Raw genomic sequence first — 18,565 nt, 5'->3', positions numbered from 1 at the left:
TTGGACAACCTTATCTTGTTTCAGTTCACAAGGGAGGTTCCTTGATGGGCCAGATGGCCTTTTCTCATGCTCAAGACTAATACCCATCTCATGAAGACTTTTACAACCACAAATATATAGCAACAGACTGATTAAAACAGTATGGTCTGCTAGCCATAAGAACAATTACCCTTAAATAGTGTGAAGTTTAACCTTTCATCTATGAAAAATGCAGTACTGCAATAAATTAACTTCAAAATCATGCCAACTTAAAACATTGCTTTAATTATACACCACCACTTATAAATCTCTGAAAGAAAATATATACATTGCAATTTTTCTATAAAACATTACTAGTTAATGCTTTTCAAACAGCACTCATGATTGAAAACAAAACTTTACAATTTATACACAGCAAAATCATTTTTAAAATGCATCAATGATTTAAAAAAAAAAAAAACATCCAAAAGAGGTAGAGTAATAATTTGCTTTTCAAACCACAAATAAGTAAACCATATTGTTTTTTATCCCTGTTAAGGTTTTGTAAATATTTAAACCAGTTACAGTAGTAACTTTAACATTCAAGTTTCTTTCCTTTTAATACACTTTGTAGTTTGATTTTTACATCCAAGCATTTAAATTTAATTTCCACTTCTTTTAATCTCCAAGGTGTATGAATTTATGAAAAACTTGTCTGTGACTAGTTATGTTTACATTTTTGAATAATTCTATCAGATACAGTATCTACTGTTAAATACTCGGTTGTAATTGTTTGAAACAGTCCCATCTTCAGTAAGTATCACTGGACCCCATTAACCCTTTTGTAAAAAAATAAATATTTAACATTTGACATTTCTTTCTAACCTTATCCAGATGGCACATGAGCTTAATGCACTTATCTGCATTTTCTTGAATGAAAGCACATATTGTTCTGAACTCGGGAAGAACTGAAAATGTAAATTAATATGCAAATTCTGTACAAATCTTACTGAAATACAGTTCTGGAAACTGCATGAAAATTAAAGTAAATAACTTGCAATGGTGTAGTTAAAATTACCTTTTGAGTATGAAACACATGCACAGTACTAGGTGAACTAGAAAAGGAAAATCCCACAACGCCTATAACTTTAGCACACCAAATGAAATTAATCTGATGATGTATTAAAAGCCCTCATTTTCATTTTATATTTGGTTATGGTTAAATAAGCACTGATGTAGAGTAAGAATTTCAAACAACTTTTGAGAAATAAATACAACATCCCGAAAAAGTATTTTGGAGGAAATTGGCTTATTGTTCAACTTCTCTACACTATGAGGTTAAAAAATTGGGTCAAAATAGATACACATATTAGTTAATAACATGTACAATAGTCTATATATGGGATCACTTTTTACATTAGCTTTAAAATGACTGAAAAGTCATTGACTATACAGTTGCTTTTTGTAAAATGTACAGTAAGTTCAGGTGGGGGTTGGAAGAACCGAGTGCAACATTTAATAATCCTGGCTATTGTCCAGGGAAGTAGGCAGATGCTGCAGAATAGGGTCCTGGTTTAGAAGATGGATGTGCAGCACCCACTTGGAGTTCTGGAAATCGGGGGGGGGGGGGGAGAGAGAATATAATCATTATCTCAAAAATGTTTATATGAATTATAAAACTTGGCTGTAGTATTTTAACGACACACTTGAAGAAACAGACAAGAGGGAGAGTAAAACATTTAACCAAATTTCTATAAAACAAAAAAACCCCTCTGTATTAAAGACTGTAAATCAACCTTTAGATTTCCACTGTATAGGAGTCTTGCAGCAGCTCATCCTCATGAACAATGTTCTAGTGCTTCAGACAATGCAGCCCTTGTAAGGTTGTAAACAGCCCTTAACTCATTTGTCTTGTGACTCCTAGCATTTATTGTACACATACCTTTGTTTTGTACAATTCCACGCAGAGGAATGCTGTCCTCACGTTTCTGAAAATACTTTGATTCCAGCCCAAAAGGTTCACCACTGAAAAGAAATCATCGATGCAGTTTTTATTCAAAGAGAAAAACCCTTGTGTTATTACCAGGGATCCTAGCAATCAGTTGGCTGCAGAATAACCAAATCAATGCTCTTATCATATACAATCATCAACACAGGCAATTTTACTTTACATTTACGTAAACATACTTGTTCAATAAAACTGCTTCTGGTGCAGAGGCCAAGGTTAATTATCCAGTGTGTTGTTACTGCTGAACAAGCTATTTAAAGATGCTGAAAACGATAAAAACCACCCTTAAAGATTGGGTCAATGACTTTGGCAATAGCCATCCAGATGACAAAGACTAACTTGGAGATAAACTAATATGAACACTATTTTTTTTTTTTTTATTATTACTACACAGAAATATTTGTAATGTTTAAAGTAAAACGGTAAGTTTGTTTACATTATTGATTGTGTTAACTGTTACTCAATAATACTGTTTGGGTATTATAATGTGAAAAGGGGGGCTCAATTTTAGCCTTTTATTTTAATTGAGGAATAATGCAGAATTCTATTTTTTTTATTGGTGAATTATTATTTTTTATTTCAGAAAACTAGGATCCCTAGTTATTACGCATGTGTATGAACAATGTTTTTAAACATTTTAACTTTAACAATTAAAAACACTAATATTTTTAGAACTCTTGTAACCAATCATAAAATCCATCAGCCCTCAAATATAAAATATATTAAAAAACTGTAAATTTAAAAATGGCTTAAAAAAATTACATTGTTCACAAACCCACATAACAGTATACATAAACAAAGACACAAACTACTAAATTCACATTTACACTGTTGTACAACATATTCTAAATACATCTCTTCAGTATACATACTTTTCTTTATTTGAGAAGGCATGTGCATTTTGTGCTGTAGGAGCCCCTGGTTTTATGTCGACAGGAGACACACTGGGTTTAGACATCAGAGGATTAAACTGGACCTGTGCAGTAAAAATAATAATAATTATCTGTTAACACTGGTGCAGAGAAAGGATACAAAGATCATGCCATGAACTATCAGTGCAAGTACAGGTCACCACGATTTGAGGCATAGAACTGAAGTTTTAAATGCCTCCACAAAAAAGATTTCCAGCAGTATTTATCAAAAATACCTATTAAACTAATTGTATGATCGCTACCAGTAAGAAAATTCGGTTTCAATAGCCGTACTTAGTTCTTGCACGGAGGGATTCAATTATTGAAAATTATTTTTATAGAATTGCCTAAAAATATGTCTAATACATTTCAATTTAGTACTAAAAATAGGCTACAACTGGTTAGTACAGTATATGACAAAATATGCCTGCCTTTGGTCCATAGCCCTGATTGTGGAGTGCTAAGGATGGACGGCTGCCAGTGCTAACAGCAAAGGACTGTGGGAAGAAGGAATACTTTGAATTTAAAGTAGAGGTAACAGGATAGTTTGTTCCCGAGGCAGAGTGAAGGGGTCGATTTTCAAGCTGGAAAGAAGAGAGAAAGGGAGGAAAAGGAAAATGTTTAACAAAAAGAAGCTTTAAAAAAGGAAAATGGTAATTCATTTTCATTCAGTATTTCATTAAAAATACAACAATTTGAACTCTCATCATAAAAAGGTATGATTGATTATCCTTGGCAATTAATACTGCTGAAAAATACATGATTACAAAATGTAGCTAAAAAGAAAAATCTAAGTGGCATGGGCTACCATGGTTGTAGAATGCTAATCAACAGAACCAAAAAATGATTACAGTAAAACTGGTCTGATTCAGCATCTTTTGGGACCGGAAAATTGTGCCGGATTATACAGTGTGCTGGATTAGAGGTACTGTAAAATCTAATACTGTACTCAAAAATAATTAGGTATCAATGACAAAAACTCTATTAAAACTATAATTTTCATTTAACTTTTTCCATTATGTGAACATAGATTTTACAGTAAATGTACCATACCAGAATAAACAGCTTCTATTGTAGATGGTATCATATCAATAATTTCAATAGGGACTAATAATGCCAATGCATACATAATGACTGTTCACAGAAGGGCAGGATTAGACAGGTTTTACTGTACTTATAATCTATTTTAATGTAATGAGCTACTGATCAACCATAAAAGATAATATAAATAAAGTACTCAATAGGCTAAAATGGGAAGAAGCAGCATCAGCATCTTAAAAATCCCCAAATCTTTCCAGTATTAGAACTGCCCAAATATGTACGAATTTGGAATGATTAATAAATGTCACTCTTACCACCATATTCTGAGCTAAAGTTCCAGTTCTGAACCCTCCACTGGAAGAAATACCAGGCGGCGTTTCAAACGTTCCTAATGTTTCTTGCTTTCTTGTCACCTGGTTTTCATTAAGTTGCTTGTTAAGCCATGTGATCACTGTAAAGAATAAACAAATAACTGAGTTTTTCACAAATTAATTTTAAACCCACGTAGCACTAATTTGAATGCTAGGGTAAAAATTCCAATCAATCAATCAATCTTAATAAAAACAGTCCCTCTTTTATTTACCTTTTCTTGGGAAAAATTTAATTCCGAGTTCCAGAGAGGCAGTTTTGAAGAAAAGTTATGCGTATTTGTCCCTGACCTACCTCTTATCAAGTTAATAGCTTTTTGTTTGGGGAAGACTACCACAAAGACCAAGATGAGCTTTCTCCTGTAGTAGAATTTGGTAGACGATTTTTTTCTGCACAGAATTGTTCTATAATCTCTGGGTCACAAAATGCTACTTTATAAAGCTGAAACTACAAACCATTTTCATTAGTTTTAAGCAGCTGCTTGCTTTCCTCTAATTTTTGAACACTAGCTTCCAGTTGCTCTTGCAGTTTTGATGCCTGCAAGTGAAAAGAAAAGAATCAGTTACAAGGCATTTCTTCTATGAAAGACAAAGCAAAGAAATGGGTAAGATCCCCAGAAGTGGGTGAGTTGACTGCATATCTCACACATTGTTCCTCACCTCCTCTTTTTTCAGCTGAAGAGCGTGCTGAACATCATGCAGCTCTTTCTGTTCCTTCTTCAATTTTTCTTCTTTCTCAGATAACAGTTTTTCTTGCTGAATGGTAACCGAATTCTTTAGTTTTAGTTTGCCTCCCAGAGTCTTCACATCTCCTTGTAGTTTTTTAATAATTTCATTTGCCTGGGGCACAAAAAATCTATATTTATTTCAACAGTTTCAAAATCATTTATATATAAACTGTTTCATTCAGTGATTGTTTAAAAAAAATGTAAATGAAAACTCTGGAGAACAGTATATATGACACACACACACACACTGCTGTGCAAAAGTCTTAGACATGTTGCATTTTTCTACTCTAATACATTATGAGCATCAACAATTTAGCCTGGACGTCACAAGTTCGAGTCCAGGCTATTCCTTTGCCGACCGAGGACGGGAGCTTCCAGGGGGCGGTGCTCAATTGGCCGAGCGCCACCCGGGGGGAGGGAGGGTTAGGTCGGCCACGGTGTCCTCGGCTCACCGCGAACCAGCGACCCCTGTACGCGACTGCGGGCTTGCCTGTAAGCTGCCCGAGAGATGTGTTGTCCTCCGACGCTGTAGCTCTTGGGTGGCTGCATGGGGAGTCCGCAGTGCGAAAAAAAAAAAAAAAAAGCAGTCGGCTGATGGCACACGCTTCGGAGGACAGCGTGTGTTCGTCTTCGCCCTCCCGAGTCAGCGCAGGGGTGGTAGCGGTGAGCTGAGCATAATAAAATAATTGGCCATTCCAAATTGGGAGAAAATAATAAAAAAAAAAAAAAATGGCAACGACTAAATAAAAAAGAAAAATAATAAAAAAAAAAATACAAAACTGAAAAGATCATAATTGGATAAGTCTCCACCCCCCTGAGTTAATACTTGGTAGAAGCACCTTTTGCAGCAATTACAGCTGTGAGTCTGTTGGGATAGGTCTCTACCAACTTTGTACACCTAGATTTGGCAATATTTGACCATTCTTCTTTACAAAACTGTTCAAGCTGTCAAGTTCCTTGTGGAGCGTTGATGGACTGCAATCTTCAAGTCATGCCACAAATTTTCGATTGGATTTAGGTCGGGGCTCTGACTGGGCCTTGGTGCTCATGGTTGAGTCTTTGCTTTGAAATGCACTACCCAGCAGAGGGAACCTACAGGAACTGCTGAATTTATCCTGAAATCATGTGAATCACTACAATTTAACTTGGTGTGTGATTTTGAAGGCGATTGGTTACGCCTGAGCTAATTTAGGATTGCTATTACAAAGGTGGGTGGACACTTATCCAACCAAGCTATTTCAGTTTTTATTTTAAATTAATTTTCTACAAATTTCTAGAATATTTTTTTCACTTGGAAATTGTGGGGTAGGATGTGTAGATAAATTAAAAAAATATCTAGATATATATATTTTAATGCATTAATTCCAGGCTATAAGGCAACAAAAGGTGAGAATTATATATATATATAATATATATATATATAAGATTCTCAAAGGATACTCTGAACTTCCTATTTGTTTCTATTAATTACTGAATTCACCCTGCTTTCTTAACACACCTTAATCAACTCCTCCGATAAAGACTGAACTGCTGCCTCGAGTTTTCCAATATGAAGTTGTGTTCTCTTTGCATTTTCTTCGATGGCCAGCTGAAAATACAAAATAATTATATTATATATAGGGCTTCTGTTTTTCGGGTTCTATTTTTAGATATTTTCGAGTTTTATGTAAATTGTTTTTTTCGGGCCTTTCGTTTTTGATGAAATTAGTGTTTTCGGTTACTTTCTAAAATGCTTGAGCGTTTTTTTTTTTTTTTTTGGTGTGTGTCAAAATATATATAGTAACTCGACAGTACTTGCACACTTATTGCAGGCGGAGTCTCCAATAGAAATGTAGGAATTTGCTGTCACTCAGTAGTTGGGGCGGGTTTAAAGTATTCAGAACTAATCAATGATAGATACAAGTCAGGAAGGCTGGACATTGCCCAGCAGCATAGGGAAATGTATTTATTATTATTTTTGTAGTAGGTTTTATTTTTTTTAATGGAAAAAGGGTAAAGTCAACATGAATAAATTAACCATTTCCACAGTTTTTACTGTGTTTTCCGGTGTTTATTGGCTATCCATCGATTTAATTTTTTTGTATCAGGGGTGTTTTATCGGTTAAAACTGAAAATCAGAAGCCCTAATTATATATTTACAAACCACTGCAACTTTTATAATGAATGATATTACATCCAACACTACCAATGGCTACTTTAAACATTAGCCAAAAAAACTGGTGTTTTTATATTTATAATAAAGAAATACTTCTATACAAGGTGGCTACATCCACATCATAAGGGGTTCAAGAAAGCCTCATAATTCATGTTATACACATGCATTATATATACATTGGAATACATGGTTTTGCATAATCTGCCCCATATTTTACACAGCTATGCATGTGAGGATTACATACTGCATCATCCATCACATAATCTTGGGTTGATATGCATGGCTAAATCACTGCTATTCATGTACTACTCGCATAGCCCTCTTCTATGTACTATTTATTCCCTCAATTATAATCTTGCAAAGATGCTCCAGCTACCTTTTGTTCCTGAGTGGCATCCAGTACTTCTTTTGATCTGATCACCAGCTGATCTTTGTCTTTGATCTCTTGCTCTAGCACAGCCACTCGAGTTTGCAGTTGATTGATGTGCTTTTCCTTTTCATGGCATTCCAAATCCAGGGTGGAGTTTTCCCGGCGCAGCGACAGGACCTCTTGCTTTGCTCTGTGCGACTCCTAACAAGAAATAGTAATAAAATAGTAATAAAAACAGGTAAACTATAGAAAAGGGAATAGAATATGGAGCCTGAAGAAGGCAGAGTACTAAATGTTAATGAAAGAATCAGCTGACAGAGATTCAGGCACAGTCAAACATTCAGAGATGAATACAATCATTGTAACAGCACAACACTCACAAGAATATAAAATAATTAACTGCTCTTTCCAGCAACCAAGTTACAGGTGTTTAATTAATGTCTGCCTTTGCATTCAAAATACAGCCCTTAGTGTTTAAACTCCTGCCTACCAGCATGACCTTTCTGTGATTTTTGCAGCACAATTAGACTAAAGCAAGAGGATCCCATTAGTTTTGAGGTACTGCACCTTAGTTTTAGGTAAAACAGAACATATTGTGTTACTCTTCTCTACTGGAATCATGAATTAATATTATCTATTATAAAATAAAGAAAACTGTAAAAAGCAAACCTAGAAATACGTATATATTTGCTTTCACAGAAAATGAAACGGCTTGGTGGCACAGTGGGTAATACACAAGCATATCATGTCTGAAGGCCAATTCTAACATTGAAGTCTAACTTGGCTCTCAATGAACTGCTCCCTCATCCCGTGAGGGCAATGCCTCCAGGGTCTGCTTGCAGGACAAATGTGGGGAACACTGCAACTAAGTGTGCATGTATGTTCATAAATAGAAAGCCTCCAACATTTAACACCAAAAAAAGAATCTGATTTAACCATTTAATTCTTGTGTCAGTAATAATGTGCAAGTCCAGTCCATTACTAACAAATACACAATTAAAATGAAAACAAATTTGCATTATTTAAGATTTTGCAATCCTATCTTGGCCAATGAAACATAACAATGCCCTTACATCTTCCAAGCCCAAAAGTTTAGCCGCGTGGTCCCGGATAATTGATTCCAATTGGTATTTCCGCTCTGTCATTTCTTTGTTGCATGTCTCCAACTTCACTAGCCTGGTCTGTAGTTGCTCTATGTTTTTCTGATGCAGACTTTCCAACTCTCTCCGCTGCTGCTCAGACTGCTGCTGATACTTTGTCTGGGCCTGTAAACAGAAGACACATTTTATTACTGCCAATATATGAAAAACATTTAAAGGAAAAGTGATTTCTGCGATCCAGTCTGGTCTTTTTTGTTTTTAAACTAGAATTTGCATAATATATTAACTAAGTAATAGAACTCACAGTGTAGATTTGACAAGTATTAGATTTAAATCATTTTAAAATTGGGTGCCATATTACACTCAAAATGCTAATTTCTCATACCTAGTATTTATTAGTTTAATATTATTAAACAGAGTTTATAAAATGTAATATTGCTTTAGCATATCTTTATAGATTACAACAAGTAGTAGTAACTAGCTGGTTAACTGTAATACAAGTTGAAGTTGGCTTTATACATATTTAAGATTGTGTTACATTGTTACATTACTTCTTTGAACACAAATAAAATGAATCACACCACAAAATAATTTTCAGCAAATGTATTTTGTATTGAAAGGAAAATTCATAGAATGGAGTTCGGCCCTCAAAAGGAAAGCAACATAAATGGTTTACTGCTAGCCATGTGAGACAGTAAAAGCCAGGAGCAGGCAATTTTATTCAGTAATAAAATACTTTTCATGGTAATTTACAAACTTTGCAATGCTCCCCACTAGTTTACATCTTAACTACGCGCTGGCATAGTGACAACACAGCTCAAGGGTTCATTTCAACTGTACCTCAAGTGCCCTTTCCCTCTCTGAAGTTAGCTCCTGAGAATGCTTGTTTGACAGGGCAGTAGTTTGGGATGTCCATTCAGATCTCAATCTGTCAAGTTCTCTGCTCTTTTCTGACAGAGTCTATTCATTGATTTGGAAAAGAAAACACACATTTATCTAATTGAATAGGCATCATGAAAGTATACTACAACAACACTCATTTCATTTCTTATTAGAAAGAAAACAACATATGGGGTTTAATTCTGCCCACATGAAAGATTACAATGGCCCAAAACAAAATCTAACTTCATTGTTTGGTTTAGGCAACATAATAAATGCTACAGGTTTATGTTTAATTTGAGCCTCAATGAACTCCATCGTCAAGATTAAAAACAGCAGCACTGAGAGATAAAATACAAAGTAAGTGCCATCCTTCAAATGGTGTTTTTTCAGCAGTATAGCATGATTGCTTGTATAGTGGCAATTTCTGCATTGCAAAATATTATAGTTATATAGATGTAGATTCAATATTCTACCACTTTACAGAGAAACCTTTACCTGTTGTGTGTAGCTTAACTGCCTGGAGAGATCTTCCTCTGTTTTCTGAAGCTTCTGTTCCAACAACAGTCTTTCATCCTATTGCCATAAAGATAAGTTATACTTAATGATCTTTCTTTAATGCAAGGCGGTGCCACTTAAGGACGTTCCAAAAATATATTACAGAAAAACAGCAATGAAAATATACTTACCTTTACACACGTTAAACAGATCGCCAAATACTTCTTTATTTCCACATCTGTGCCATGTAGAAGTTTGAGGGAAAGGTGTGTAAGGTGTTTGAAGGCATTTGTCTCTACTATGTTTAAATGGGCAGGAGTGTGGTCTAATACTGGTGTTGATGAAAGGAATTGCAGTAGAAACCTAACGTACAAGACAAACAGAAATGATATACCTTTATTTGTATTACATTTTTTAATAACATATGCAATCTTATAATACAAACATTCTCAAATATATTATGAAAAATAGATATTAGAGAAATGTAATGTTTTGCAAAATTGTAGTCTAAAAGAAAATAAGTTTAAACAAAAAGTATTATAATATAAAGTGATAACAGTACATGAAATATTGAAAGGCAAATTAATTCAAAGCACAGTTTGTTTCTAAATTAGGGCTGCAACGAAGGGTACATATTGACCCTCGAAGGTTCGGAACACATTACCGAAGGAAGGTTCGAACCGTCGATGGTACTCATTTGCATAATTTTAACCTATTTTACAGGTAATCCATATGAATGGAATAAAACATTCATATGTAGATTAAAAATACATTATATAGAACAGTAATCATGTTTTTATAATTTAAATAAAAATATAAATACATGTTGTTTATTTACACGGAATTGAGTCTGCTTGCGATATATACAGTAAGCTTGCATTGCACCAGCTGCTGTGGACAAAGCTTTATTTAATAATCACCGTTCCAAGCATGTTATCAGTTACATTTTACTACTACTAAAAATATGAATAATACTAATAATAATATGAACTTACGCTTGTCAAGTGACCCCAGAGATTGGTTATGCCTCCATGCTAGGAGTCGCTTGCACAGTTTGCATTCAACTATTTTTTTGGTCGTCTAGGCATTTAACAAAAAAATCCCAAACAGCAGAGAGGTTTTGAGACATTTCTTTCAAAACAGCTTACGCTACAACGCTTTGCTGTCGAGACGGCGAATGAAGAAATTAAAGGTTTGCCTCTGGATAACACGAGCTGGAGCGGGGAGGGGCGGACGGTGCTCAGTTTTAGAAATTAAAATTATTAGTGTTGGCGTATATTTTGTATGTTTCAAACATATTCTACCATAGCACTTCTCTTACACTGTCTTATACACTAGGTATTCAGTACATACTTTACTGAAGCAAAAGTCACTAGAGGTACGAGCCCTCTGCTTTGGATACCCTGCTCCATATACGGCAAGTGCGCCATGTAGAGTTGTACGGATACGATTTGGTAGCGGATTTTAATAGCAACTTTTGATTATTTAATATGCATTATACAAATCAAAAAGATCGAATTTTGCATGTGAGTGACATTTAATGTGTGATTTACAGTATTCACATTGTCAAACAGTTTCTGTTAACAGGAATAAATAAATAAATAAATAAATAATACAGTGCGTGAACCTGTCTGAACCTTCGGAGGTTTAAAACAATCTTCGTATCCCTGGCTAGCGAACAAACCTTCGAACACAGCCCTATTTCTAAATACATTTTGTATGTAAAAGAGCAGTGCCCCCACAAGGTCACACCTATAATATCAGCTTTATAGTGTTTCCCTTAAAACATTATCAGTATAACAAAAACAATTTGGGAAAAAACAATCTGCTTGCATATTTTCTGTTTTGATTCTTGTGCAGTAATAGAGCCTATTATTCATAAACTCCTGTTGCTGTAGGTTGTATGCATATTTAGCACAAAGAGTGATGACTTGTATGCATATTTAGCACAAAGCGTGATGAGTCATCTAACTCTACAACCAACAAAAAAACAAGGTCTGTTTGCTGATAATGTTATTATTGTTTATTTCTTAGCAGACTTGTTGAGAAAACAGAACTATGCAAGAATGTAGTTGACATGAATTACATTTTAGTGTAAAACCTGCAGTTTTAAATATTGATGATTAGGAAAAGTGTACAGTTTCCACTGTGTGTTCTGATTTTAGTACATGTTTAGTTACACATTTTTGTTTTTAATTGCATGCAAGCAAAGTAAAAAGTAATGTACATAGTAAATAGTCAGAAAACAAGTAAAGTGGTCCGTCAGCTCTCAAAACTGGATTCAGTCACTCACCTTGGGTTGTCTTTGTCTTGCTCTTGGATACATTGGTGCAAGAGATCTATGAATTTTTGTGGAAATGCTGAAAAGTCTACAAGGAGACCCTGTTGGACCTTTAAGCTATAAAAATATAAAGAAAGCACTAAATGAGAAATACTAATTATTTTGAAGTTAAAACAAATCATTTTTAACAACAAATTAAATGTGCTTTATATAGTTTTGGAACATCACATCTTAGTTATACAGTTTATTTTTACACAATGTATCACATTCCATATCACATAAAAGCAACAGATTGAATGCAATACTACCTGGTCATACCACATAATGTCCCCTTCTTTACTGTGGTGCTATACTGCACTGTGCATTTACTGTATGAAGGACACATGCAACAGTAAGACCATTGAAAAACTGTACAAAAAAGCTTTAAAATGCAGTCTGTATTTGGCACTAGATGATATTTTTAAAACAGAACAGTGAAATTTTATAGTAAATTGATTAAATGTAAAACATTACTTGCAGGCTGGCGACACTTTTATAAGAGATTTGAAAGAAACTGCAATACTTTTAGTCAAAGAGTAACATACCTTTGGAAATCCTCTTCTGATATAACAAGGTTGTAAAGAAAATACGGATCTATGTCGTCCGTTATCCGTACTACCAAATCCTGTAAACCATACCAAAAAAAAAGTGGAATAAATAAGCTATCCATATTCGACTTGCACAGAGCTCGACCTAATTATGTTTAGGTTCAAACTGAATATAAATTAGAAAGAATTCAGTACTATTAAATTACATTTTGTGTTTTGTGTTGCATATATTATATTTTTGTACTAAATGCACAAGAGGTCAATATTTTTATTTATTTTTTTATAAATTTTAGTAGTCGCCAATTGATTTTTACCCCGTTTTTCTCCCAATTTGAAATAGCTACCACCCCCGCGCTGACTCAGGAGCAGCGAAGATGAACACACGCAGTCCTCCGAAGTATGTGCCGTCAGCCGATCGCTTCTTTTCACTGCAGGCCCACCATGCGGCCACCTCAGAGCTACAGCGTCGGAGGACAACGCAGCTCTGGGCAGCTTAAAGGCAAGCCCAGAGGCGCCCGGCCAGTCCACAGGGGTCGCTGGTGCGCAGTGAGCCAAGGACACCCTGGCCGGCCTAAGCCCTCCCCACCCGGGCGACGGACCGAACCGGCGACCTCCAGGCTATGGGGTGCATCCTGCGCTCCATGCGGAGCGCCTTTACCGGATGCGCCACTCGGGAGCCCCAAGAAGTCAATATTTTATTTTATTTATTTTTTTTAATCTGAAAGCTTTCTGCACTTTAGACTGCAGGACAGCTGTTGCAGGCCCAACAATTGACATCCGGGATTCTTATTATTAATGCAAACTGTCTTAATCAAAACTATTTTAGGCTTATGGATCTTGGATTGTCTTGTGTACATCACTGCTGTAACTTCATTGCCATGCATTAAAAACTCACTTTTTTGTGGACTGGATTTGATGTCGACTTAAGTTCAATGCTGACTCGAATATTGGCCCTCCTGCAGAAAAAATAATGATAAAAAAACAATAGGGTCATTCCGTGTGAACACAACTAGTCATGTCATCCAGCGTCTCAGATGTTCATGAAGCTTGGTACATAGCATTTTTATTTTAAAAATGGCTCTTTCCCATAACTGGGGGATAATCCTTAGTATCTCAGCAATAGAGAAAATTTTGGACAAAGTCAGACCCCTATTAAGTCTCCCTTGTGTGTCAAACAACTTGACGCCACATCTTCATTTTTGCACATCTGTGGGACAACATGACTGCCGAGAAAAAAAGATTCATTGATGACCATTGGAGCTGAATTTAGCCATGAAATGTATAACTTACAACAGGAAATGTTGCACCCCTATCACGAATATTTCAAAAGTTATTGGCTTTTTCACAGTGCAGAGAAAGCCATTATCCCTACCCTTCTATCCCTTAAGCGATACTATGCAATGTATAACTTCATATGTCAATAGATGTAGGCTACATAAACACCTTCCCATTAAAACCTATACCACCTAGGTATTATTAGAAAAATCAACTAACACATCAACTGAAAATTCACACACAAGTTCAGTTTCATTTAGGTGCAAAAACTAGCCTACATACATTTTAAGGTACGCATCTCTTGTGCTGATAAGAAGTCTTAAAAAGTGTCATCTGGTTGTTGGGAAATAATGTAGACACTAAAACTCTGGGTATGGTGAATGATTGCAACTGGCAGTGGTATACATTTAACTACTGATCGGTGCATCTGCATTCCAGTAGTAATATCTACTGTCTGCTGAAGCACACGATCTCCATATTTTACTTCAACAACCAATTACAACTTTTAATACTACACAGGTCATGCCAATTACGAATAATAATTGTAAAGATATAAAGTCTGTCTGTCTGTCTGTCTAGATGTAGATCTATGTAAGTGTGTGTGTGTGTGTGACGTTTTTAACAGAGATATGAAGTTGTCTTCTCAACTTTCATTGCCCGTTCCCGAATTAAACGTTTTCAAAATACACCTATGACGAACAACTGGTACATGTAGGCCAGGCCCCCGAACAAGCACTGCTCAGAACGACAATGCAGACTACAGTCAGAACTTTTTCTTACCTATCTTCGCAGTCTTTACACTTGACTTGGGCCTGCAGTATCTGGTTGAAAAGGGTTTCTGTCATGGTAAACTCATATTCCTGACAACAAACGTGAAATATTGGTTTACTTTATATTTTAAATTTTGTTTCCAGCTTTCTGTTTCAAGTTTGGCGCTTCACTCCCGCGGACGGCCGTTACGCTAAAAGGCGGAAATCGGAAGCTGTAGATTCTTAAAAGGGAGGTCCTTAGACTTCCTGTGTTGCCATAATCACCTTGGCAACTTCACGTTTTTAAAGATTGAAACTGTATGCAACTGCACTGTGACAGGTATCCGCGCCAACGTCTCTCAATGTACCAATATAGTACTTTACAAAGCAAACGTAATTGTGCAGTCTTTTTTGTGCGTGGTTTATGTTGTATGTGTGTTTTCTTTTCTATTTAAACTTTCATTTTATAAATTGTTAGTTCCCAGAATGTTTATGCAGTTAAATGTTTACTTTGCTGTTACCATGGCACGTTTATCAGATTTTAATTTGATTATGTGAAGACTTGAATTGACACCAAAACAAAATATTAACTAATTATATGTGTTATATATCATACGCCCTTTCAAACTTTTCCCCCGTATTAAACATGCTTACATTTAAAGTAGTCGCAGTAGTCGCTATAGAAGTGTGTGTATGTGTGTATATATATATATATATATATATATATATATATATATACACACACCAGACTGACTGCAATACTCTCTAACATGAAAAGCAGAAAAGACATTTTCATTTAAAAAGAAAAGCTTGACACGCCCCCAGATATTCTGCTTCCGTTTCGTAGACTCTTTAGCGGGCAATACCATGCTGATATTATATGGGGGGGGGGGGGGGGGAGTGTGTGTATATATATATATATATATATATAGGGTTTTGTGAATAAAACTGTGATCGGACAATCTGTGTTACAAATACCTGTTCGATGATGTTTAAATCAATAGCGTCTACCCCTCGTTTCTTAACGTGATACTGAATTCTGGTTTGCATTGTTTGGAACATGGCAGAGCCCAGAGCAGGTTGGTGAATGGAACCTTAATGAGGAGATGTGGATATTTTGTGGAGAGGAAGAAGCGTTACTGCAAAGTGGTTGTTGCAGAAGGGAAAACGTTCAGCGGAGAACACGCAAACGCAAACAGAAATGCAGTATGTTGAAAGCTAGCTACCAATACGTGGCGAGTTGAGGTTTTGTGGGAAACACTGTGCAGTGGTGCAGCAGTGTGGAGTAGTGGTTAGGGCTCAGGGCTCAGGACTCATGACCGGAGGGTCGTGGGTGCAATTCCAAGTGGGGGACACTGCTGCTGTACCCTTCTTGAGCAAGGTACTTTACCTAGATTGCTCCAGTAAAAACCCAATTGTATAAATGGGTAATTGTATGTAAAAAATAATGTGTAAAAAATAATGTGATATCTTGTAACAACTGTAAGTCGCCCTGGATAAGGGTGTCTGCTAAGAAATAAATAATAATTGTCACAATGCCACGACTGTCACAGTTTAGGACACATACAAATAATGTACTAATCTTGGACTGACTAAACTAAAGTAGTCCCAGATTAGTGCTAATTGAGGTCTGTGAAACCAGCACTACATTCTCCTTCTAATTTGTTAGAAAGCATAACCTTCATTTGTAATTATTATTATTTGTTTATTGTAACTTGTATAACTATCAAGTTTCCTAGGAGAAAAGTGATGGGGGATATGCATTCATTCATCAACTTTATTTCTATGATAAGCCAGCCAGCCGCATTGTCTCACTTATAACTAGGGCTTCTGATTTTAGGTTTTAACCAATAAAACGGTCCCCTGAAAAAGAAGATGACCGCCAAAACAATACTTTTGGGATATGCCTGCTATATATTTACTGAGCATTTTATATCAAAGCTGCCGATAGGCCCCTCGGCGGTAATAAATAGTCACTGCACAGAGATGCGAGTCTCTTTTGCATTGAACCCGCGAATGCGAGTGATGTGACCTCGCAAGGTTGGCGGTCATCTTCTCTTTCAGGGAACCGGGGTTACATCATTCCCTTTCAATTCGAAGATGGCCGCCAAAACAATACTTTTGGGAAAGTATACCAAAGCCGTCACGAGGGAGAATGGACAGCACATGAGGGACATCTCGCTACCGCCATCTAGTGTTGGTGGTGTGAGCGTGCAACCTCAAGGACCCTAGTGTCTATTCAAGGCATAGAGGGATCTACGACATTAAGTCGGTAGAACCTGGTAAAGGTATGCAGAGTAGCCCAGCTAGCCGCAGTACAAATATTGGTCAACGAGGCACCTCTAAAGAGGGCCCATGATGTAGCCACACCTCTGGTAGAGTGCACGGCCACCCTTCCAGGTGGGGGTAGGCCAGCATTAGTATACGCAGTCCAAACCATGTCCACAATCCAGTGGGACAGTCACTGCTTAGAGGGCTTGACCTCGGGTCCTTTCATTATGACAGACAAAGAGCTGATCAGATTGACGCAGCGCTCTGGTCCTATCCACATAACCTCTCAATGCCCCAACCGGGCAGGCGGAATTCAATCTCCTATCTTTCTCCTCTCAAAGGGAGGGGGACGGAAAGCCACTAGTTCCACTGACTGATTCAAGTGAAAAGCTGTAATCACCTTAGGGAGGAAAGCAGGGTTTGTGCGCAACGATACCGTTTCCATTGTCCCAAATACGCATACAGGAACTGTGCATTGACAGTGCCTGTAGCTCACTGACCCGCTTAGCCGAGGTGATAGCTAATGGAAATGCTGTCTTTATAGAGAGATACTTCAGCTCTATGGAATGTATGGGCTCAAACAGGGCCTTAGTGAGAGCCACCAGTACCACATCAAAACGACAGTTTTGTATAAAACCACAAACAGTATTACAGGGGCGGACTTTCAAGACTGTCATGAAGGGAGGATACCTGCTACGAAACATACAGTTTTTAACGAAGCAGGGCTGGGGGTGGTATCCTGTTACCCCTTTAAACAAGTGTATGATGCAATCCAGGAAGGTTATACCCTAGTGCTGTGAAATAAAATACAACTTAATATCACAAAACTAGAAATTAGCGTTTTTTGTTGCAGTTTTAAGCCTACTAAATACATTATCATCAATGTACTGAATGTGATCTAGATTTGTATAAATAAATAACCGATAGGTGACAATCGTCTGCATTTACACAGTTTACGCTATTCTATGTTTTTTGTTGTTGGTGTTGTTATTGGACACCCCCACAAAAAAAAAATTCAATAGGACAAAGAAAAAACAACAGGAAATCTTATTGAAAGCTGGAAACTTCCCAAGATCAGCAAAAGATAATACAATACACACACTTACTTCATATGTTATTGCATATGTTACCCCTTTACAAGAGATTGCTGATGGCCTTAGGAAAATAAAAAAGAATTAGACATTATACATTGCATCAGATGGCGCTGTATCTGTTTAGGAATGCAGAATGTATATCTGACCTTTTTTTGGAAAAAAAATATTTCCAATTTAAGATTGTATGTTTTACTAGGAAAATAATTACATAGCAAGTACCGTTACACGTTTTGTCCTTTAAAAATCTCAATCAATTCCTAATTAAAAGGATGTCTGTTTCTTTTTTACTTCA

General features: G+C 36.3%; 1 protein-coding gene across 1 annotated transcript; it reads right to left on the bottom strand.

Annotated features, from left to right (window-relative positions):
* Positions 1-242: 242 nt before the first annotated feature.
* On the bottom strand, positions 243-15,186 carry LOC117417430 (spindle assembly abnormal protein 6 homolog). The gene is made up of 17 exons (XM_034029578.3): positions 14,940-15,186; positions 13,780-13,840; positions 12,882-12,961; positions 12,310-12,414; positions 10,208-10,379; positions 10,017-10,094; positions 9,480-9,599; positions 8,613-8,804; positions 7,546-7,740; positions 6,513-6,602; positions 4,947-5,126; positions 4,743-4,824; positions 4,233-4,369; positions 3,309-3,461; positions 2,839-2,942; positions 1,901-1,983; positions 243-1,566 (listed from the first exon to the last, which is right to left on the bottom strand). The coding sequence occupies exons 1-17, from the start codon at positions 15,002-15,004 to the stop codon at positions 1,487-1,489; spliced, it is 1,977 nt and encodes a 658-aa protein (XP_033885469.1). The 5' UTR covers positions 15,005-15,186; the 3' UTR covers positions 243-1,486.
* Positions 15,187-18,565: the final 3,379 nt, after the last annotated feature.

The sequence above is a fragment of the Acipenser ruthenus genome, chromosome 12 (assembly GCF_902713425.1).
Source record: "Acipenser ruthenus chromosome 12, fAciRut3.2 maternal haplotype, whole genome shotgun sequence".
Taxonomy (NCBI): domain Eukaryota; kingdom Metazoa; phylum Chordata; class Actinopteri; order Acipenseriformes; family Acipenseridae; genus Acipenser; species Acipenser ruthenus.
Note: the sequence above shows the minus strand (reverse complement) of the source record. Positions and strands in the feature narration are given on the sequence as shown.

Coding starts and splice junctions, on each gene's coding strand:
- LOC117417430 (XM_034029578.3), bottom strand. CDS start 15,004: ATGACAGAAACCCTTTTCAACCAGATACTGCAGGCCCAAGTCAAGTGT. Junction 12,962..13,779: donor CAAATCCAGTCCACAAAAAA/GTGAGTTTTTAA, acceptor TATGGTTTACAG/GATTTGGTAGTACGGATAAC. Junction 9,600..10,016: donor AGTTAAGCTACACACAACAG/GTAAAGGTTTCT, acceptor ATCAATGAATAG/ACTCTGTCAGAAAAGAGCAG.